This window comes from Ursus americanus, chromosome 2 (genome assembly GCF_024610735.1).
Source record: "Ursus americanus isolate L20-20 chromosome 2, mUrsAme1.1.p, whole genome shotgun sequence".
Classification (NCBI taxonomy): Eukaryota; Metazoa; Chordata; class Mammalia; order Carnivora; family Ursidae; genus Ursus; species Ursus americanus.
The window spans coordinates 1,212,551-1,233,523 of record NC_142128.1 but is presented as its reverse complement, the minus strand read 5'-3'; the positions used below and the strand labels follow the sequence as shown (position 1 = coordinate 1,233,523).

The 20,973-nt window shown below is 59.0% G+C and overlaps 1 protein-coding gene across 7 annotated transcripts; it reads right to left on the bottom strand.

Moving 5' to 3' along the window:
* Positions 1-2,263: 2,263 nt before the first annotated feature.
* On the bottom strand, positions 2,264-14,305 carry MAFK (MAF bZIP transcription factor K). 7 transcript variants are annotated; one of them, XM_045813287.2, is made up of 3 exons: positions 14,118-14,305; positions 5,921-6,000; positions 2,264-4,931 (listed from the first exon to the last, which is right to left on the bottom strand). In XM_045813287.2, exons 2-3 carry the CDS (start codon positions 5,954-5,956, stop codon positions 4,497-4,499), a joined length of 471 nt encoding a protein of 156 aa, XP_045669243.1. In that variant the 5' UTR covers positions 5,957-6,000; positions 14,118-14,305; the 3' UTR covers positions 2,264-4,496. The 7 variants fall into 7 exon arrangements, with proteins under 7 accessions (XP_045669243.1, XP_087722932.1, XP_045669247.1 ...); XM_087866806.1 differs by lacking the exon at positions 14,118-14,305 and adding an exon at positions 10,867-12,742; XM_045813291.2 differs by lacking the exon at positions 14,118-14,305 and adding an exon at positions 10,695-10,852.
* Between the last annotated feature and the right edge of the window lie 6,668 nt (positions 14,306-20,973).

Below are 20,973 nucleotides of genomic sequence, written 5' to 3'. Positions count from 1 at the left end.
CCCCGCCCGCAGCGGGTCCACGAAGGCCACGGATGGACACAGACCCAGAGAGAACGTGGGGCACAGAAGGGGCTCACAGCTGGAGCCTGCCTTCCCCCATCCTCTCTTCTGTGTGCCAGGCTGGCGCCCAGGGAGACACACGCCTTGCCCTCCAGAAGCTGCGAGGGGCCTATGAGAGGGGCCGGAAGCAACCAGTGGAGTGGGGAGCCCTCCTGGAGGGCCTGAGGGCAGGGCCTGTATGCCCGAGAGCCCACGGGCGTGGGGAGCCGGGGCCGGGTGGCCAGGCCCGAGCGGCGGGCAGGAAAGCCTGGTGGGCACCAGCCAGTGAAGACCTCCACCACCGGGTAAAGGTGCCGAGGGTCTGGAGAGACTCGTCAGGGCAGGAACTGACCATCAGTGTCCTGGCCAGAGTGGGGTCGCCCCACGGCCTCCTTGCTCCCTAAGCCTGGAGACCTGGGCCTCAAGGCCGCAGCCTCTCCGAAGGCCGGCCGGGCTGCCCGGTGAGATAAGCCACGACGCCTCCCTGCTGCCCAGCTGGAGAGTCCCCCACCTGCCTTATCACGCCCTCCGCAGCTGATGGGCCTCGGCAGGTGTCAGTCAGCGGGTTTGGGAGCAACCACAGCTGGAGGTGGTCTGGAGGATGCAGGAGGGCCTGGTGCCAGCCCCCCTGTGAGCAAGGGGGCAGTGCTGCCCTGCAGGCCCCTGCCCGGCGAGGGCCACCCCGTTAGGGCCCCAGTTGCCTGAAGCTGTGTGCACTGGGTACCTGAGCAGGGACCCCCTTCCAGAGACCACACCCAGTGTCGGCTCCGGGCTGCAGGGGCGCCTTCAGGCCAGGCCTGTGCGCTGGGGACAGCCTTGTCCACCTGTGTGCTGTGTCCGCCGTGTGCTGAGGCGGGGCCAGGACCCTGGCATACACTTAATCCTCAGGACAGCCCCGGGAAAGGGGGCCGAGGCCCAGAGAGGTTAAGCCGCTTGCCCGAGGTCACAGAGCCAGCAAGAGGGGGACCAGCCCCACAAAGGCCAGCCTCTGGCACTCGTCCGGCCCCCACAGACATCTCCACCGCAGACAAGGCCCAGCTTCTCCTTGTGACACAACAAAGCAACGCCGTGCCCCTGCCACCTGCAAGTAGGACAGAGCTCCTCGTGCAGTCCAAGTTGCTGCCCCTGCCTCGCCGGCCTTACCGTCCTGGCAGAAGCGTGGGCGCTCTCGAGGAGGGGAGGGAGGCGCATCTTGCCATCGATGAAGACAAAGTGGGCTCCCAGTTCTGGGCCCCACCGCAAGGGGACAGGAGTGGCCAGCTCATCTAACCCGTCCTGGCCTCGGCGCGCTCATCTGCGAAATGGCCCCAGCACTCCACATCAAAGGGGGCAGCCCCGAGAGAGCTGGACGGCCAGGCCGGGGCAGGGGGTACCCTTCAACTTCCCAGGGGCCCTGACAGGGCTAGGGTCTGTGCCTCCCCCAGTTCCCACCCACGGGCTGGCTGCCAGCTCCGGTCACCGGGCCGCCGCGCGGGGCTCTCACAGGGGGAGCAGGCCTGGCTTCAGGGAGGTCTGGCTTGGCTGGGGGCCATGGCGACCCCGCGGTGCTGGCACACTCCCCGCCGATTTCACAGAAGGAGTTGGCGGATTGCAAGGGGAGGAAACAGGCCCCCCAGAGGCTAACCCCAAGAGGCTGGCAGTGAAGCCCCCCTCAGTGACGGTGAGGGCAGGAGCAGTCCCATCAGCTCAGGCAGAGGTGAGGCAGGAGGGCTGGCAGGTCTTGGGAACCCCAAGACCTTGCCTGCAAGCCCGCCCTCCTTCAGAGGCTGAGGCCAAGTGCTGACACGTCTGCCCCTTGGAAGGACGGGGGGTGGGGAAGGCCCGTGAGGAGTTGACAGGCCCTCGGCTCCAGCTTTCGGGAAGGCCCACTTTGGGCACCTTGTTCCCCACCCCAGGCCGAGCGTCCCTCTTCCCACCTGCGGCAGGACCTGGTCTGAGACTGGGACACATACCGCCTGGGGGGGGGGGCATCTGAGCTGGAGAGGAAGGCTGTGTCCGAAGGCTGGGGGCTCCCGGTCAGGGTGAATGGGACACTCGGGAATCGTGCCCACCACTCAGAAATCCAGCCTGGCCGCCTCCACCTGCCTGACCCCCTCCCTAGCCCGCAGCTGTCCCGACGGACCTCGCGACCTAGGACACTCACTGCAGGCGAGGACGACCGTGTCAGGAGGCTGGGACATGGGGGGGCGGCGGCCACAGCGCCAATCACAAAACCAGGCGGGTGTGAAACCAGAAAAGTCTTTATTGAAAGGTACAAAAGCATCACAGCTGAGACGTACAGCAATAAATTAGGTGGTGGCCGTGAGGGGCAGGGCAGGCGCGGGGCACACGTCATACAGACGAGGACCGCGACGTAGGGTCGCTTCTCAATAATTTATACCATGATAAAAGCAGCACAAAAATAAATATTGAAATGGAACAGCCGAGCGACGGAGGCGAGGAAGCGGGAGGCCCCGTCCCCAGGAAGGACCCGTGCGTCTGAAGCCCAGGAGGCAGGGGGAGCAAGCCCCAGGGACAGAGGTCCTTGCCTTTTCTCTTAAATAAAAAAAACCCATATATTAAACCTGTGACAATGGAATCTCAGTGAGCTGAAAGGAAAAGCACAAGGAGGCTCTGGTCTCCGTCCCTGGCCCTGGGTCCCCCCAGGTGGGGCCTCGGCGCTCCCCAGGGCAGGGGGGAACGCAGAGGGAAGCGGCGGGCTAGCAGCCAGGGCCTCCCTCCTCAGAGCCGGGGGCCGGGGCGACCAGCCCCCACCCCCACCCTACTCCAGCTGCAGCTCTGCTCTATTAGGGATTTACAGTAAAAACAGGAAAAAAGTTACGAAAATCTGTACGATAAAATGTATATATAATTTTATATATATATATACTTTCTCTCTTTTAAATATTTCCCCATGGTCCTTATTGATATCCAATGTGGATTACCTACCATGGCTATGGTATCGACAGTTTTTTTTGTTTTTTTTTGTTTTTAACACACTGGGCCTTTTGCGCTGTAAGGATCCAGAGCACCCCAGACCCTTCACCTTCCACCAGGACAAGGCCAAGGCCAAGGCCGCACGGTGATGATGGGGGAGGGCCCCAGACCTTTCCCCACCACTCCTGACAACAGACACAGGACTCAGCCCTTGGGGCCATCTGCCCTGCCCAACCCTCCTCTTCCTGCACAGGGGGCCTGCGGCTTCCTGGGGGTCTCCCTAAGTGGTAGCGGCAGGGCCAAGAGGAAGCCAGGAGCTGGAGCTCACTGCCCACCCCCAGACCCGACGACCCCGGCCTCTCTCCAGCAGGGGCAGGAAGGGGCAGTCCAAGGTCGGCCCATAGGAGCCGGGAGCCCCGATCGAGGCTCGCAGGGGAGGGAAGCCCCAGCAAGGGTCACCAAGGTCATCAGGGGGTCCAGGTGCCAGAAAGAGCAAGTAAAGGTTCCAGGCGAGGATTAAGCACCAAGGTGGCTGCGTCCCCTTGTCCTCTGCACCAAGAGACCACCCAGGTGCCCCCAGGAGGCGGGTCCCGGCCTTGTGCCATGTCACCACATCCCCTCCACCCATCCCCTCCAGCAGAACCACAGCCCACTCCTGAGGCCCCTGCCAAACTCACCCCTACTCCACACAGAACTTCCTCGTGTCCACCCCCAGGCCCTGCCACCCCTCCCTGCGCAGGGCTCCACCCTCCCCGGCTGGCTGGCCCCCTCCCTGCCCAGCAGCTACCGCTCCTTGGCGGGGACCTCCCTGGGGTCACTCCAACGGAAGGAAAGTTCCCAACCCCCATGCAACTTTCTGCCGCATGTACCCCGGAGGCCCCCCCAGTGACCAGCCATTCTGAGCCACTCCCCCAGGGCCCCGGAGCACATGTGCACGTGCACACAGCCCCTCAGGGAGCCCGCCCTCCCTCCCTCCCTCCCTCCCTCCGCCTCGTGGGGCGCCGGTCTCCGGTAAGGCTCAAGCAGGGTCACGGTGCTTTTCGTCACCAGGGACAAATGGTTCCTCCTGCGGCACCAGAGCTCAGGGCAGTGAGAGGGTTCCCGCACCAGCTGGTGGGCCACGGCAGGCCACTCTCGGGAGGGGTGGAAGACAGAGCCCCCGCCGTCTGGGCCACAGGGCCAGGAACCTCCTGCGGACCTTCCCTCCATACACCCCGACACCCCCGGCGCAAGACACACGCCCCTGGAAAAGGACAGTCTGGAGAGAGCTGGCAGGGCCCAGAGAAAGGCCAGGTGTGTACGTGTGCGTGTGCGCGTGTGCGTGCGTGTGGGAAGGCGTGCAGCACACGGTCTCACGAGACCCCATCTTCAGCCGGCACCCTCGTCCCCGCCGCGAGTCCATACTTGACTCAGGTGTTAAGGGGTCTGCTCCCCATGGGACCCTCTGATGGGCACACAGGAGGTGCCCCCCGCCCGCCCCCCACCCACCCACCCCCCAGCCCTGGCCACGGCCCCCCTCCGGCCCAACCCCGGGTGGGGCACTAGGAGGCGGCCGAAAAGGGCACAGAGGTGGAGGAGATCTCGGCGGATTTGACGATGGTGATGACGCTGGTGGTGGCCACCTTGGTGGGGGTGACGGGCCCGCGGGCCACGGTGCGGGCGAAGGTCTGCAGCGCCTCGTACTTGGAGCGCAGCGCGTCGAGCTCCAGCTTCATGCTGCTGTTCTCGCGCGCCAGCTTCTCCACCTCCCGCTGCAGCTCCACCCGCTGGCGCTCCAGCTCCTCCTTCTGCGTCACGCGCTTGATGCGGCAGCTGGCGGCGTAGCCCCGGTTTTTGAGCGTGCGCCGCCGCTGCTTCAGGCGCACCACCTCGTCCTTGCTAAGGCCGCGCAGGTGCTGGTTCAGCTCCCGCACCGACATGGACACCAGCTCGTCATCGCTGAGCGCCGGGCCGTTCTCGCCCGCCTCCTTCTTGACCTGCGGGGCCACGGCACAGCGGTCAGCGCGGAGACGCACATGGGCGGCGGGAGGCCCTTGACGCAGCGGGACCCTAGAAGATGGCTCGCTGTGTCTACACCAGGGCAAAGCCTGTGTGCTCAAGAGCCCGGTTCCGGGCAGCAGAAAGACCGGGCGGCACGGCCTCTGCTGCGCCCGTGGGCCTTCGCTCCTCCATCACGGACCGGGAACGGTCACTGAGGGGTCACCTGACGCCACGCACACAGCAGCGTACTCAGACGGTTCTTGGACGGGGGCCACTGGCTACACCCGGCCATCGCCTGGTTCCCGTCAGCCGCCCACACTCTGCAAGACTGTGGCCCACGTGTGTGCTACCCGCTGTGTATCTTCAGTGCCCGGGGCAGGACGGACACAGGCAGCCCATCCTTCCACACCCCTCACACCTAGTGGGACCTCAGAAGGGGCTTGGGCGTGCACGGCCCAGGAATGCACGGAGCGTTCCCTCTCCTGCCAGACCCAGCTCTGCTCCCAGGATGAGACAGCCAACCCAAGAGCACACGCTGCCGGCCTCAGAAGCTGGGAAGGCCCACGGAGGCAGCACGCACTGCGGACAGCCAGAGCCAGACCCTGGGAGCCAGGGCGCCACCATTCATATGCGCTGCCTGGCCCGTGGTTCCACTGGACGGAGGCCACACTGCCCACGCCTGGGGGCCGGGGTGATCAGCACATCCTAGCCGGCGGGGATCCACCCCTACTGCTCCCTGCCAAGGAGTGATCCCCCCAGACGTCGGAGCTGGCGTCTCCCAAGGCCGCAAGCCCCAATTCTGTCACCACCTCTCTGTGACACATCCTTTAGCCAACAGCCCCCTCCCCACCCCACTCTCTTCCAGGGCTTCCTTCCTCACACTCAGGGCAATCCTGGGAAAGTGGGGCTACTGGGGCCAGAAGGGACCTTTCCAGGCCTGAGACCGCGACAGAAACAGGGTCTGCTCACCCCCACCCCCGCTTACCTTTAACGCCTTGTTTGGTTTGGGATTAGTCGTCATAACCTGGGCACAGTCACCCGAACAGAAGGGCTTGGAAATTGGAACTAGAAAATCACACAAGAACACAGAAATGAGCAAGGTTAGGTTCTGGCCAGGAGGGGACGGGAACCGCTGCCGTCACAAGTGACCTAAAGCGGGGACATCCCCACCGCAGAGAGGCTCCAAGGAGGCTCAGCTCCTCGTTCGTGTCACCCTGAAAGCAAGATGGGGGCCAGCCAGTCCTGAGGGGCTCCCCAAAGGTAAGCATGCTGGCCACCCCCCATCCCAGCATCAGACCACGGAGCAACCCAGACCCACCTTGGCCCAGCGCCTGGCAGCCACACAGCTGTCCCGTGCCGCCCCACCCGCCAGGCCTGTGCCACCAGCACCTGGGGGGGCCCCTGGCGCGAGCAGCTGTTGCTTCCTGTTCTGACTCTCCCTCTGAGCAGAGACGCTCGCACCCGCAAGGCGCAGGATGCCACGTTTAAGGGCCAAAGTGCGCAGCAGTAAAGCCCCCTCCCGAGATCGGCCGCACCCAGCACCTGAAGGGCACCACTGGCCCCCAGGACGGCACCCTGCCCCGGCAGGAGCCCCCAGTACCCCTGACCTAGCCTGGCTCCAGGGAGGAAGAGCCCCTTGGGGGAGCACACTCTGGGGGACGGGTGGAGCCCGCACCGCCCTGGCCCAGCCCCGCCCTCCCTAGCAGACCTACCTCTGCAAAGGGCACTGCAGCTGTGACATCACCACCCCCACCTGGGCTGCCCCACAGCCATGACCTGAGGCCCACGAGGTGGGCGGGGTCTCCCTACAACGGCCAGGGCAGGATCCGGGAGGTGGGGAGCTCATCGACCGTCTGGCGGGAGTTGTCCCCGGCGCCCGCCAGCCCCCACCGCTGCCCGCCCTTCTAGTTTTCGCGTCTGCATTGTGTCACACATTCTAATCATTCATGAAAAAGCCAGCCAAAGCATCCCAAGCATGATTCCCCTCTGATAGTTGCCATGGCGACCTTGGGAAGTAGCCAACCCCTGATGGTCGTCATGGAAACAGAGAAGCCCACAGCAACAATGGCTTTGGGCAGGCCGGTGCAGACATCACAGGTTGTGGGACAGTAAACAAACCCGTGTGCCCCTGCGGCTGGGGGGGGGGGGGCAAGAGGAGAACGGGCTCTAGACTTGCTGGCGCGGGGTTAGGAACCAAGGTCCACGTTCCAAACGCCAGGCAAGGTGAACTGAGCAGAGAGAACATCAGAGAAACGCAAGGTGGGGGAGGGGGGGCGGGCCCCACAGGGAAGCCTCACCAAAGCCTCCATCTCGAAGGTGAGCGGGACTCGGGTGGGTGTCTCCACCATGCCTTCCTTCGCCCACAGCCGCGGGACCCCGACTGTAGCACGGCCTAAACCTGTCCCCCACTGCTCCTGCCTCCAAAAGCTCGCCTGCCTTCCACTACCAGAGGGTCTCAGCACCGGGGTCTCAGGCCGCTGGACCCCGAGTCGACCCTGGCAACACAGCCACACTCCCGGGCGCTGATGCTGGATGACAGACAGCAGGACAGCGGCGCAGCAGCAGGGCCAGGGCCAGACACACCCTCAGGGGGCTCCAGGCCCCTCTGCAAGCCCCACGGGTGTGCACGAGACAGACATGCAGACACACAGCAGCACAGGGGGGGTTCCCACGGGTGTGCACGAGACAGACATGCAGACACACAGCAGCATGGAGGGATTCTGGCAGGGACACAGGAGCTGCTTCCTGACAGCAGCCAGACCCCCGCATCTGTGGCGGGGAGGGGGCACACAACAAGCACCCCTCCCTCCAGGTGCTGGGGTCAAACCGTGCTAGAGAAACCACCTGGAGGGCCAACAGGAGCCAGGCAGCTGGAAGAGCCATGAGAAACTTTTCCACGGGCCGGGTGTCATTCCAGCACACGTCAGCGCACAAGGGCCTGGAGCCGCTGGGGCATAGTTGTGCGGTGAGTCACAGCTGTTTACAGACCGAGCAGCTCACATTCCCACAGACCTAAGGCCCTCCCACCCTGCATGGGCCGCCCAGCCCGCCGCCCGATGAGAAAAGGGAGGGACCTCCACTCAGACCCCGACCAGCAGGGGTTTCTGGGCCCCCCCCACAGTGACGGGCCTGCTCAGCCGGCACCCAGGGCCACAGGGCTGCGTTCAGGGCAGGTACACCTCCTCTGGGGACCTGCCGTCTGTGACAGTGCTTGCTGGGATGTCCAGGTAACCAGAACGGGCACAGCACTCCACGGGCTCAGTCCCCTCCCCTCCGTACTGGCCCCATGAAGGTCCACTGGCTACGTCTGCAGGGTTGAGGTCACTGGGCCAAAGCCCGTACCCACCAGCTCTGCACACACCCTGCCCACCTGCCTGGCTTTCCGGGGAGAGGACGCAGATGAGAGCCTCGGCAGAGATGGGAGAAGAGCGGCTCCAGGGCCCACCTGGGATCCAAGCGAGGAGGGATGCCTCTCTCTGTGGGAGGGTGCCACGCTGGGTCTGACCTCAGGACCCCCTGCTCTTCTCGGGCCTCCTGTCCAACAAGAGTGGCATGAGGCCTAAGAGCGAACGGGAGTGCATGTGGAGGTGATGACTGCCTTGAGACAAAGTTGGGGAGCAAGCCAGTAAAGCTCTGCTCTCTGTGGGTCTTACTCTCCTCCTCTGAAAATGAGGGGGTTGGAACCAGGGATCCCAGGTTCTGTCCAGCTTGCAAAGACCTCAGTTGGGCCAAGCAGGTGATGCCAGGAGAGACCCTGACTGGGGCTCCACTCAACCCACAGGGGGCTGGGGCCCATACCACGACACCCCTGAGAAACCAGAGACCCAGAGACAGGTGGGCCAGTCCCAGGCAGGGGCAGACGCTATCCCACGGCCCCCTGCTCTTAGACACAACACCACTGCCTCGGGTGGACCAGGTCCTGGCCTCTGCCCCTCGCCCCAAGGCACCCAGTGGAAGTCTCCACCAGCTGCTGGAGAGCATGACCATCCTCCGGCCCTGATGGCACCCCGCGGGCTGCCCCGAGGGGCACTACGCAGACTCGGCCACCGGTCTAGGGAGCTGGCTCTGGGAGCGCGGAGCTGGCCAGGCACTGCCGCCTTTCCCAAACTCAGTATATGGATAGAAACAGCACCATGACTCCCCTCTGCTAAGCTACACAAGATACATGCAGCAGTGACCTAAGGTCACTTCAAACACGAAAGGCAAAAAACCCCACAATTTGCTTTTGAAAACAGGTTCAGAAAGAAGTTTCGCACGTGTGTGAGTTGGTACGACGACTGATTTGAAAACACCTGCCCTAAACCATGTATTTATAAAGCCCCGAACCTCAGGCACCCTCTCGGCCACCAGAGCACACACGGAGGAAGTGCTTTCTGGTCTCGGGCTGGACCCCAGCAGGGGCTAGAGATCGAGGCCGGCGAGGCGGCCTCCCCTGCCCCCTCCCTGCAGGCAGGACACCGGCATCACCGCACCCGCCGCAGCTCAGGACCCACGCACACCCCTGCGGCACCGCATCCCACCAGCGCCCGCTAACAACACCTCCGCCACGCACGCACGCTCTCTCTGCGGGCTTTTCCGAATTCCAGTAAGGGCACCGAGCCGCTCCGCCGCCAGAGCCAGGCGGGGACCCCGGAAGGAAGGCGGGTGTGAACCTCCCATCCGAGCGAGAGCCATGATGCTCCCGCAGACCTCAAGACGGGCTGCACGGTCAGCACTCAGAGCTTGGAACACCTTTCAGGGGACTGCTTTCCGAGCTGAAGAGGCTGGTTTTCAACCCAAAGCCAGACAATTCATCCTGGCGTGCATCTAAAGTCAAGGGAAAGACTGCCCTAAAAGAAAAAACAATGTACCAGCGGCCTAGATGGGAGTCAACTCTGGGGACGGCATCGCTGGGAACAAGTTAGGGAGCGGGGGAGGCCCTCCCTTCCGGGCCCCACAAAGAACAGGGCAGGTTGTCCAGGTTCAACAGTCCAGCACGGCCCTTCCAGGGGCAGGCGAACTTGGAGGCCAGGACCTCAGACCCTCCATCTGCCAGCAAACACCTACTGCTTGCCCACTGTCTGAGCTCATCTGCGGTGACTCACGGCCCGGGCCATCTCCAGGGCGCTCTAGCCCTCGCTGGGCTGGACCCAGGTTCGGGGCAGGGGAACATTTGCTCCCCCAGTAAAGCCAGGGGGCTGATGGACACAATGGCCCCACCCAAACAGCCCTAGATCACAGAAAAAGGGCTTCTGGAGTCTGATGGGGCTCTAACCCTTACCTCGGTGAGACTAGCTTACACCGTGAGCTTCACATGCACAGGAAGCCGAAGCTGGCACCCAGCAGGGTGGGCTCTCAAAAAAACTCTTGTTCCTGTTCGGTGTGGACTGAAGGCGACTGCCACTCCCCATGCCTGCCCCCTCCAGCCCTCCCAGCCAATTGTTCCATGCCCGCTCTCCCAGGTCTCCGAGGGGGTCAGATCCAAGGAGAGGGGGAAGGGCAGGAGGAAAACAGGAAGGGAGGAAAGGGGTTCTGTCCCGGAGCAGATCTCCGCTCCACGCAGCAGAACAGCATCTGACTCACCCTGACGGCTGCAAACCCCAAAGCCAGAAGCCACCGTGATGTGACCGCCTCTGTCCTGGGGGGCCGGGGCCCTTCTCACAGGGGACCCAAAGCTGAGTGCCTCCCCAGCTGACTGCACAGTGGGGCCGACACAGGAGGCAACTGTCCCACGAGCACGGGGTAACACAGCCAGCTTGCCCCCCAAGCTGATGCCTCACCCAACTGAAGACAGGTCCCAGGAGCAGGAGGGCTCGTACCTCCCACCCAACTCCCCTCCACGTGGGGGTGCACCCCACCAGCCCGGCCCACACCCAGGCTGCAGGCTGGCCCTGGCTGGCCGCCCTCCGGCAAGACATGACTGTCTGCCTGGCTTGGAGGACGTCTGGTCACCTTGCGTTTGCAGTTCGAGGAAGCTGTGTCATCCTGGCTCTGTTCAGAGGTGACTCAGGCGGCTGCTAGGCTGACAGCAGGCTGAACGCCTCACCTCCCTGGCCACGCCCTGGCCCCTCACTCCCCCGGTACCCCTCTGGGTGGTCCTCCTGTCTCCAGGTGCCCTCTGGGGCTCTGCTGGCTCCATAGCTGCCCAGGGGTTTGGCCAGCGCCAACCTCCACATCCAGCCAAAGTTACACAGCCTGCGTGCCGGACAGGCCCCAGAGATGCACCCTGTCCCCACACCTGCCCTCCTCCTGTGTCTCCAGCTCAGGTGATGACCCATCACGCCACTCATGCAGAAATCACCCCCAATGCCTCACCTCTCCTTCCAAGTCCACCTGCTGAGCCGGGCCAGCTAGCCTCAGCCCGTCTCCCTGCAGATGCCCCAGCCCTCCGGCACTACCTGGCTCAGGCCTTGGCTGCTTCCCTCTGGGCCTTGCTCCCTCAAATGTAGCCCCGAGGTGGGTAGAACCCCCCGCCTGCAGGCGCTCCTGAGCACCTCACTCCCCTGACCACCTGTCGCCTTCAGGGCACCACCTCTGGCTTCTAGAGCCTCTGCAACCAGTGCTGGCTCCCACCTTCTTCCCCCAACCCTGGCTTCACCAGAAAGCCCCCTCCTGCCCTCCCTGTGGCAGACGGGCACCCTCTCACAAGAACACATCAAGGGCTGAGCCCAAGACTTGGTCCTGGTCTTTCTTTCCGAGCTTTGCTTCCCTTGCTGGATGGAGGGCAGGGGACATTCTTAACGATACCCGCTCCCCTCAACTCACAGCAAGTGAGAGGCATGCCGCCTAAGCACGCGTGTCAGCACTGCACTGAAGGGAGGGGTCGGGGGCGCTCCAGCTCAGGACCTCTCCAGCCCCCCTCGTCCAGGGCAGCCCCCAGGCAGCACAGAAAAGCAAGCAGCGTGCTACCCCACACCCCAGATACGGGCAAGGTGAGGAGGCTTCAGGCTTGGCGTCCTCATCTAAGGTGGGGGTGGGGTGGGGGGGTGTGTATTGCATGATTCCCTACATTTATTTCTACCTGTTCTAAAATTCTATGATTTCAAGACAACACTTTCAATTTCCTGAAACTGCAAGAAAGAGGAAACATGACGAGTCTGTGACTTACAAAAAGCAAAAGTAAACACGGGAGCAGTGCATCTTCCATCGGCAGGGAGCAGGGAGGCGGAGAGCAGAGGGGAGGGTGAGTCACTGTTTACTGCTCTGAGGAGCCGCCACACAGAGAGCGCTCACAGCTGCCCTGGTTCCATTTCCCGTGTGGACTGGACCCTAAAGCCAGAAAGTCCACTCCAGGAACCTTTAGACTCAGCGGCAGCCAGGACGCAGGCAGGACTTCGCCACCGCATGGGAGGGAAACAGACTCTCCAGCTCTCGGAGCCCGAAGAGTGAAAGCATGTGGGGCCGCGGGCACATGGAGGGAGAACGATGGGTCGGGAAGGCGACCTCACTCAGCCGGGCCCTGGAGACAGGGCTGGAACGCAGCAAGCCCCGGAAACGACTTCCCGGAGTAGCCCCGATTCAACTCCCATTTTTAGCAACCACCTTGAGTGGGGCTGAACTTGGAACACGTCCCTCAAAGTCCAGCTACGTTCAAGCACCGAAGGCAAATGTGCTCCAAAGAGAAGCTTTGCTTTGTGTTTTTGAGTTAGGAAACTTTATTTTGGAATCACAAAAGGATCAGTGTTAAGTTCTAAAAGCAGACGCCCCCCCCCCCCAATGAGCTCAAACTCAAACATTTTTACTGGGCTGCCCAGGGAGGGAAGTTCTCCCAAAGGTGTCAGCTACCCACAATGCAACAGAGGCTGTAGGTGTGCCTCACCCACCTGCAGAGCCCACCTTCAACTTCCCAGACCCCTCCCACCCGCTTCAACTGACACTTTCAAAAGCCCCACCCCAGAAGGCAGGGTGCTTGGAGATGGCCCAGCCCGCCTGGCACACAGCTGTGCTCTATCAAGATACCTGTGCAGTGAGGGCTGGAACAGCAAAACCGCGCCAATGCCAATAAGGGGGAAAGGGGAGGGTGGCCACGCGGCCAAGCCACACTGGCTCGGGAACGCACCCATTCTATCTGCTGTGCGGGGCATGGGTGCACAAGCCCTGGGAGCGTCCTGAGGCCAGGCGCCTGGCGAGGGAAGGTGGCTGAGTGTGGGGATCTTCCGCACTAACAATTCATTCAGCGGTTAAGCATTTGTGCCGGGCCACGAGAGCAGTGTGAAAGGTAAACAGAAAGCATAATCATTAACGCAGGACAGAGAGCAGGGAACTTCCAGCAACCCGAAACACCAACTGCTCCACGACTGTGTTCTGCTTTGTGAAGACTCCACAACACGTGGCGAGCGAGAACACCATGAGACAGAAAGCAAAGCGAGCTGCTGCACCTCAGAGCTAGGTGGAGAGCGAAGCATGCCCGGGGTACCCCGAGGCTCCCGGGGACGCGTGCGGAAGCCGGCGGACTGACACACTGTCTCCCCAACTCAGCAGGGCCACAGAAGAACCTGCAGTTGGACTTGGAAGACATGGAGACCCCCATTCGCAGATGAGAAAGATGAGACTGCAGGCCGTGGGGTTTAGGGGAAGTGACACGTTCGCCCTGTCCCCCTCCCCACCCAAAGCTTCCACACCAAGGCCTCCCTCCGGGGAACCCCTGGCAGGTCAGCTGCTCCGAACGTGACATCGGTCATGAGTCCCTTCGTCCTGGCCCTCCCGCCCCCTCCCCCCGAGCGCGGGTGGGAAGCTACCGCCAAGCAGGGCAGCACCGGCCGGGTCGGCCCTGTGCGACCACGCGCTCCCCTGCACGTGGCCGTTTATTTTCTCCCCCGCCTTCCCGCCTCGGAGGGGATCTCCCGGGGCTGAAGGCAAAGCAGGTAGGAAGGGCTCGACAGGGGGCGCCGGGCCCGCAGGCACGCCCCGGGCTCCCCCAGCGCACCCCTCCCGGGGCCCACCGCCTCCCGCTCGGGCTCGGGGCGGCCCTGGGGCGCTCTCCCGGGCCTCAGAAAGAAGAGCCCCGGCCCGCGCGGCGCGCTCGCGGCACGGCACCTGACGGCAGGTGCGCGGGCCGGGGTCTCGGGGTCCCGCCCAACTTGGCCGCGGGTCCGAGGCGGCCGTGACTCAGCGGCGCGCGGGCCCCGACCCGCCCCCGCCCCGCCCCCGGCCCCCAACCCGGCCCGCCCGGCCCGGCCCAGCCCCGCGCGGCCGCTCCTCACCTGGCGTCGCGCGGGGGGCGCGGGCGCGCGGCGGCTCCTCGCGGGCACGCGCTCTCCTCGCGCTCGCGCTCACTCTCGCGCTCCCCCTCGGCCGCCGCCTCCGCCGCGCTCTGGGGCTCCGACTTCGCGAAGAACAACAAGTCCCCCCCGCCGCCCGCCGCCAGCCCGCCCGCCCGGCTCCCCAGCATCTGACACCGCTTCCGGGATCGGCGTCGGCTCGCGTCACGCCGCCCCGCCCACCGCGCGCAGCCGCCGGGCCCGCCCGCCGCCCCGCCCACCGCGCGCCACCGCCCGCTGCCGCCCCGCCCAGCTCTCGGCCCCGCCCCTCGCTGGGCCCCGCCCCTCGCCCGCGGAGCCCGGAACCCCGGGGCTCCGGAGCTAACGCCCCGCCGCCCCGCCTGTGCTAGGCCGAAGGCTGCACCTGTGCCCGCAGGTGTCGTGCGCGACCCCCCCCCCCGTGATGACAGTCATCCCCGCTGAGTGATCCCACCCGGTAGCACCCCCATTTCTCACAAGAGCGCGCCCTGGCCGCGATACTCTCCTCTGGAGCCCCCACTTCCCCGACGGCCTCGTGCTCATCCCCTCAGCCCCATCGGAGCCTTCGGGAGACCTCGCCGTCCCCAGGGGTGGTCCCAGCCGGAGCCTGCCTTGGGCACGGGGAGCTCCCCCAGGGGAGTCCTGCTGGAGTTCGCGTGCCAGGGGACAGGGGACTAACCAAGGGGGAGTGGACGGGTTGCAGGGCACACCTCCCTGTCCAGGGCACGCAGGCCCACGAGTGAGGAAAGGGCAGTTGGCATTGCCCCCTCCAGGGACATCCCCATCTGTCCTTTGATTTCTCTTTTTTGATCAAGAAGTGGGTAAAGAGGGGCGCCTGGGTGACTCACTCTGTCAAGCATCTGCCTTGGCTCAGGTTGTGATCTCAGGGTCCTGGGATGGAGCTCCACATCGGGCTCCCTGCTCAATGGGGAGCCTGCTTCACCCTCTCCTACCCCTCCCCTCTGCTCATGCTCTCTCAAATAAATAAATAAAATCTTAAAAAAAAAAAAAGACAAGTGGATAAAGAGAATTATTTCTCCTCTATAGGAATGGTGATAAACAGCTTTGGCCCAGGGCCTCGAGGTGAAGGGCTTCAAGGCCCTGGGGGCCTGGGGAACAGTGCCCAGCTAAAGCCCCAGCTCACAGTTGCAAAGGCAAGCCCAGAACAGTGCCCCTGGCTCTGGAAGGGAGAAGCCTGGTCCTGTCCCAGGTGGAGGACAAAGCTGGGGTGGGGGCCCCTCTGTTAAAATCCAAAACAAACAGAGACAAATCTTGAAAAGTCCCGGAACAGACACAATCAGTTTAGTCACAGACAGCTTCATTGAGCTTATTTTGCAAAGGTAAGTTGACCCAGGTAATTCCCTACCTGTGCCTCTGAAAATCATAAGCCAAACCTACTGCTTCCAGAGGTTGTTGGGAGAGAACCATGACCCAGGTCCCTCTCATTTAGGAAACTTTTGATATGATAAGTAATCCCTGTGAACAATGAATGCTCACTGAGCTCTCACCATGGAAGGTGTTGTGAGACCCCAGAGCTGCACTCCATGTTCTGGTTGGAGTGCTCCCAGCTTCCCGAGCCGCACCCCGTGTTGTGGTCAGAGTGCTTCCGGCTTGCCAAGTGTCTTTGTGGTGTGTACACAATGCACTTCATAAGTCCTACTTGGGTGATTCATTGGTTTTCCTTTATGGGAACTTTTGACATTTCATGGTGTCAGAAGTGGGATCCGGCGGCGGGGGGGGGGGGGAGGACCCCCCCTCCCCCACCCACACAATGACTCTGAGGCTGCTGTGCAAACAGGTCCTGGTTCCCACAGAGCCCACAGAGCTCAGCACTTTCTCGCAAACCCTGAAGTTTGCAGGTGTCTCTCGGATCTGAGCTCTGCTCTCTGGTGTTCTAAGCTCTCCAACTTTAATGTGCATACCTGGCCACATGGCCAAAGGGGTTTTGTGAAACACTCTCTATTTTGCATCCTGTAAGGACCATTTGGAACCACGTTTTTGGAGTCCTTTTGTCTCTTAGCAGCTTCGGCACACCAATCAAAGAATGCATGCCTTTGTCTCTGAATGTGTTTTTGAACAAGAAAAAGTATAAAAGACATGGGTTTTTGTTGTTACTGTTTTGTTTTGGGTTTTGGTTTTGGTTTTGGTTTTGGTTTTGGTTTTGGTTTGAGGGGTGGGGGTCAGTAAGGCAAAAAGGAAGGAATTTTGTCTTAGAGCAAAATGATCGTTCTGGAATGAGAAAGGAAAAAGATAGGAAAAGCCTAAATGGATATAGAAAGTTGCAGGAAATTTGTGGAAAAAGATGTTGAAAAAGAAATTTAATATGTGGTCAAGGGGACTAAGATTGGAATGGATTTATTTAACTTAAAAAAAAAAAAAGAATTTTACCTGCCTGGCTGGCTCAGTCAGTAGAGCGAGCAACTCTTAATCTTGGGGTTGTGAGTTCAAGCCCCATGTTGGGCACGGAGCCACTTAAAATTTAAAACACAGATTTTTAATATCAAAGCACACTAGTACAAAATTAGAATTTGGTTTTTGCTCTGTTAAAATCACAAAAAAAATTTTTTTAGATTATCCATCTGCCCCTAATCAGAAATTGTAAGCAAGATTTTCTCTACTTTAATGTGATCTCCCTATGAAACAAAGATTCTGTATTTTAGGAATATAATTTTCCTGTGCTTCACTTTCCCAAGTCTTTGATTACTTAGAAAAATAACTGAGTCCTCTCTATTAAAAGAACTAAGGTCATTTTTGCAACTTGGTAACTTTCTGTATTTGCTTTTGAAATTTTTAATTGTCACGTTGGTGCCAATGGATGACTACTGTTTTCATGGTGAACTGTGATCCTATCTGATCAAGTGTTTTAACCCTTAGGCTATTTTTGACAAACTTCTCAAAAACCAAATTCTTTTTTTTTTTTTTTTTAATCTAAGTTTTCTTCTTTTTTTTTTTAAGATTTTATTTACTTGACAGAAAGAGAGAGAGAGAGAGAGCACGCACAAGCAGGGGGAGGGGCAGAGGGAGAGGGAGAAGCAGACTCCCTACTGAGCACGGAGGCCGACGCAGGGCTCAGTCCCAGGATCCCAGGATCATGACCTGAGCCAAAGGCAGACACTTGACTGAGCCACCCAGGCACCCCACAAAAACCAAATTCCAGATGAAGTCGTTTTGACCTCAAACTAACTTTGGGATTTTAAATAGGGTCCCTGGATTATCTCAAAAGATTTGTTCTCTCTCCTTATAACAAAGAAATGCTGAACTAATTAGGCTTATTTGATATGTTACATTACATGGGAAGCATTGTCAAACAAGAAGTGAAGATAAAACTTCTGTAACTTACGTTTGTATAAATATATGTTAATAATATATGCATTCCAGAGATTCTATGAGATTCTTAAAAACTGATGTGTCCTGCTATAATGTTATCAGTCCCAATTCTAGTTATTATTTTAAATGTATGTCACAGAAATAATCAAATTTACTTGTCAATGGCATTATAATGAACTCTCACAGATCTTTAACCATGGCCATTTTAAGTCTTTTGCCATTTACAGACACATTGTTTTACTCTGATGCTTTTGCAAAAATGCTTCCTTTTCGGGGCGCCTGGGTAGCGCAGTCGTTAGAGCGTCTGCCTTCGGCTCAGGGCGTGATTCTGGCGTGCCGGGATCGAGTCCCACATGGGCTCCTCCGCTGGGAGCCTGCTTCTTCCTCTCACACTCCCCCTGCTGTGTTCCCTCTCTCGCTGGCTGTCTCTCTGTCACATAAATAAATAAAATCTTTAAAAAAAAAAAATGCTTCCTTTTCAAAGACATTCCCAGGAACGATCCTAGCACTCTACTATGCAGCTCTTCCGATAACCTCAAGACCATAGCACTGAACTGCGTGAGAATTTCTAAAACTTTAATGGAAAGCTGATCGATTCATAAAGCCACTAACCTGAATTGAAGCAAAGCAAGAATTAATTACAAAACACTAAACAAACTGATGGAGATGGCTGTAATTTGGATGACCTCGTTTTACAACATTGTTGGTTCTCTCGTGTCGTGTTTTCCAGGTGTAAAGGACCCCTTTTCTCCTCTCTCTTTAGCTATCTATGATGCACAACAATTTGGTAAGCATATCTTTACAGCAGAGGTTGAAATGTGTTTCTTTTTTTCTCCATCTGATCCCTCCAGAATTCAGAAACTCTTATTAAGTATTCTCATTTTTCATGACAATATGCGTGTTGGCATAAGCTCGATAAGAATCTGTTCTCCCTGTAACAGGACAGAACTGGCTTGGCTCTGTGACCTGGAGAAGCTCTTGAAAGTCCAATCTGAGTTTCCTTATGAAAAGTTCCAGCAAAGCAGACTTAGAAACCTATATGATCAATCACTATTCTTGTGCACTTGTATAAATAATCAGACCGAGTGTATTGGAACTAGTCTTAATTTGCGAACGAATTGTCTTACTATGGTTATCTTTGACAGAAATGGGGGATGATTATAGAGAGAAAAAATATGTTTCAGTAATAATAGTCTTTGTGGATATCAGATTCTAGTGCTGTTTCTTGTCTTGGAGGTTTTGTTTTATACCTGTAGACGGGACTAGATCCTGAATTCTAGTTTCCTCCAAAATCTAGCTAGAATGCTCCAAACTATCATCTCCAAGTCTCCCAGTCTCTTGACTGGGAATCACTATGAAACTAAAATCGTCCTTTTCCCAGAGCTGTGCGAGTGGAAGCTTGACAACTTGATGTCAGCTTCAGAGCAATCACCACAACAGCTCATGTGTGGACAGTCTCCATGCCTGATGCTGTGGGGCGCTCAGAAAGGTCACCAGGGATGTTCACGGTGCAAACCAGGAAGACGGGTCGGATCAGCACAGCCTGCTCTCGCCCCATCTGAAGGTGCTCCAAACCCAACGTCTAGAAACTCAGCTGGCCGCTTTCCAAACTCAGAAACAAATTTATAATTTGCTTTAAGTACTAACCCTTGTTTTTCTTTTGTTTCCATAGAAGAGTCTGTCATTAAATTAGCCGGTTGCTCACACCATATGGAGACCTGATTTAGGTGGAAGCCCACCTACGATGCTCAAGTTCTCCAGTCCTAAGTCATCGTGAGGCTGTGTGATTGCGCATTCTGCGCGCCTTTGTAAATAACTCAAACAATTGTAACCCACTGCATGTGTTTGATCGGTGACGTGCTGGCTCCGGGGAACCTCTGCTCCAGGGAACTTTTCGATCCTGGTTACTGTCCCCCTTATTGTAATCATACTGGCCGCTCCAGTGTGTCCCACACTCTCCAGGGTTTCAATGCTGGTGGGCAGCCACCCATGTCCTGAATGCTGTCCACGAGGACCAGACACCTGGATGAGGTCAGCAAGAAGCACAGAAACGATGAAGACGGTGACGACACGACCCTCCGGCCTGAAGACTCAACTAGAGAAGGCGAGAGAACCCCACCAACACAACCACCAAAAGGGGAGAACTGCTAAAACCAAAAACAAATGGAGACCAACCTCGACAAGCCCCCATTTAGTCACAGAAAGCTTCACTGAGCTTATTTTGCAAGGCTGAATTGACCCAGGTCATTCCCTGCTTGTGCCTGTGAAAATCATAAGCAAAACTTAAACCACTTCCCTAGTATACACTAGGAAAAAATATTTGCAACCCATGTCGCAAAGGTCTATCTCCCTAATCTACAAAAGGCTCCTAGGAATGTAAAAGGAAGACACAAATAAAAAGGAGCGCAGGATAGGCATAGGTCACGCACAGAAAACAAACAAACAAACAACCCTAAATGACAAACATAGAGAAAGACGTGCATTATCAGAGCACACACATTAAGCAGTATCAAAATTCCATTTTGCGTCCATCAGAGCCCAAGAATCGGGGGGTGTCCTCTGATGGCAACATGGGCGGCATGGGAGGTGCGGCTGCCAGTGGGGGTACAGGAGGGCAATCTGACGGCTCCTTCTGTCCTCGCCATGGACCTTACTTGACCTCAGACCCAGCCCCCCCCCCGCTTTGAGAACCCCATGCCACACGTGCACCTGTTCGCGAATGAACTTGGGGTGTACTCGGCTCATCGTGACAGCACCAGCTGTCATAGCTAAAGGCTGGACCATCAAGTTGTCACTGCTGAGGGGCCAGCTACGTGAGCAGCGGGACAAGGGTGCCTGGGGCACCACACAGCAGCGAAAGTTCTATGGAAGATCCGTGCGCAGGTGTGAAGGACGCGGGGCCCATCGTGAATGAAAAGCAAGGTGCTCAACAGTGTGTACGCTGTGCTGCCTTCAGTGTGAGGAAGACGGGAGATAGAATGGGTGTCTGCGCGTCTGTGCCTGCCAAGGGGAAGCTGCAGGAAGGACAAAGTTCTAACAAGGGTCTGCTTACACCAGATAAAGTGCCCCTCTTTGCCCGGGGGGAGTCCCGAGACTGTCGAGCCCCAGGGAGTGGCAGGACTGCCCCTTGGGCCCTGTGCACCTGCCCCACCCTCCTTCCAGAGAGTTGATGTAGGGAGTGCCACGGGGTGGACTCAGGTGGATCTGGGCAAGGTCCAGGGCAAGGGAGGGACACTGATTGCTCTGGGGGGAAGGAGAGACAGGGGCCATGCTAGCTCTAGCCTGTAGGAACAGCCGCTCTCACAGCCCCCAAGGCCCCTGACCCCAGGAAGGTGGGGGGTTGAACTTTAGATAGGCTGGCCTTGGGGACAACCTGCTCCATGACCTCCCCCCCAGGGCAGGCCAGTACAGCCGTCTAGGAAGTCAGTGGGGCAGGGTGTCGGTGCCCCACACCCTGTAAGGGGGCAGCCTTTGCAGGCGGAAGTGTGCTGAC

Bases quoted from the DNA above. Each gene is read 5' to 3' on its own strand.
- MAFK (XM_045813287.2), bottom strand. From the start codon at position 5,956: ATGACGACTAATCCCAAACCAAACAAGGCGTTAAAG. The intron at 4,932-5,920 runs GTAAGCGGGGGT...GTGGCCCCGCAG, and splicing joins AACCAAACAAGGCGTTAAAG to GTCAAGAAGGAGGCGGGCGA.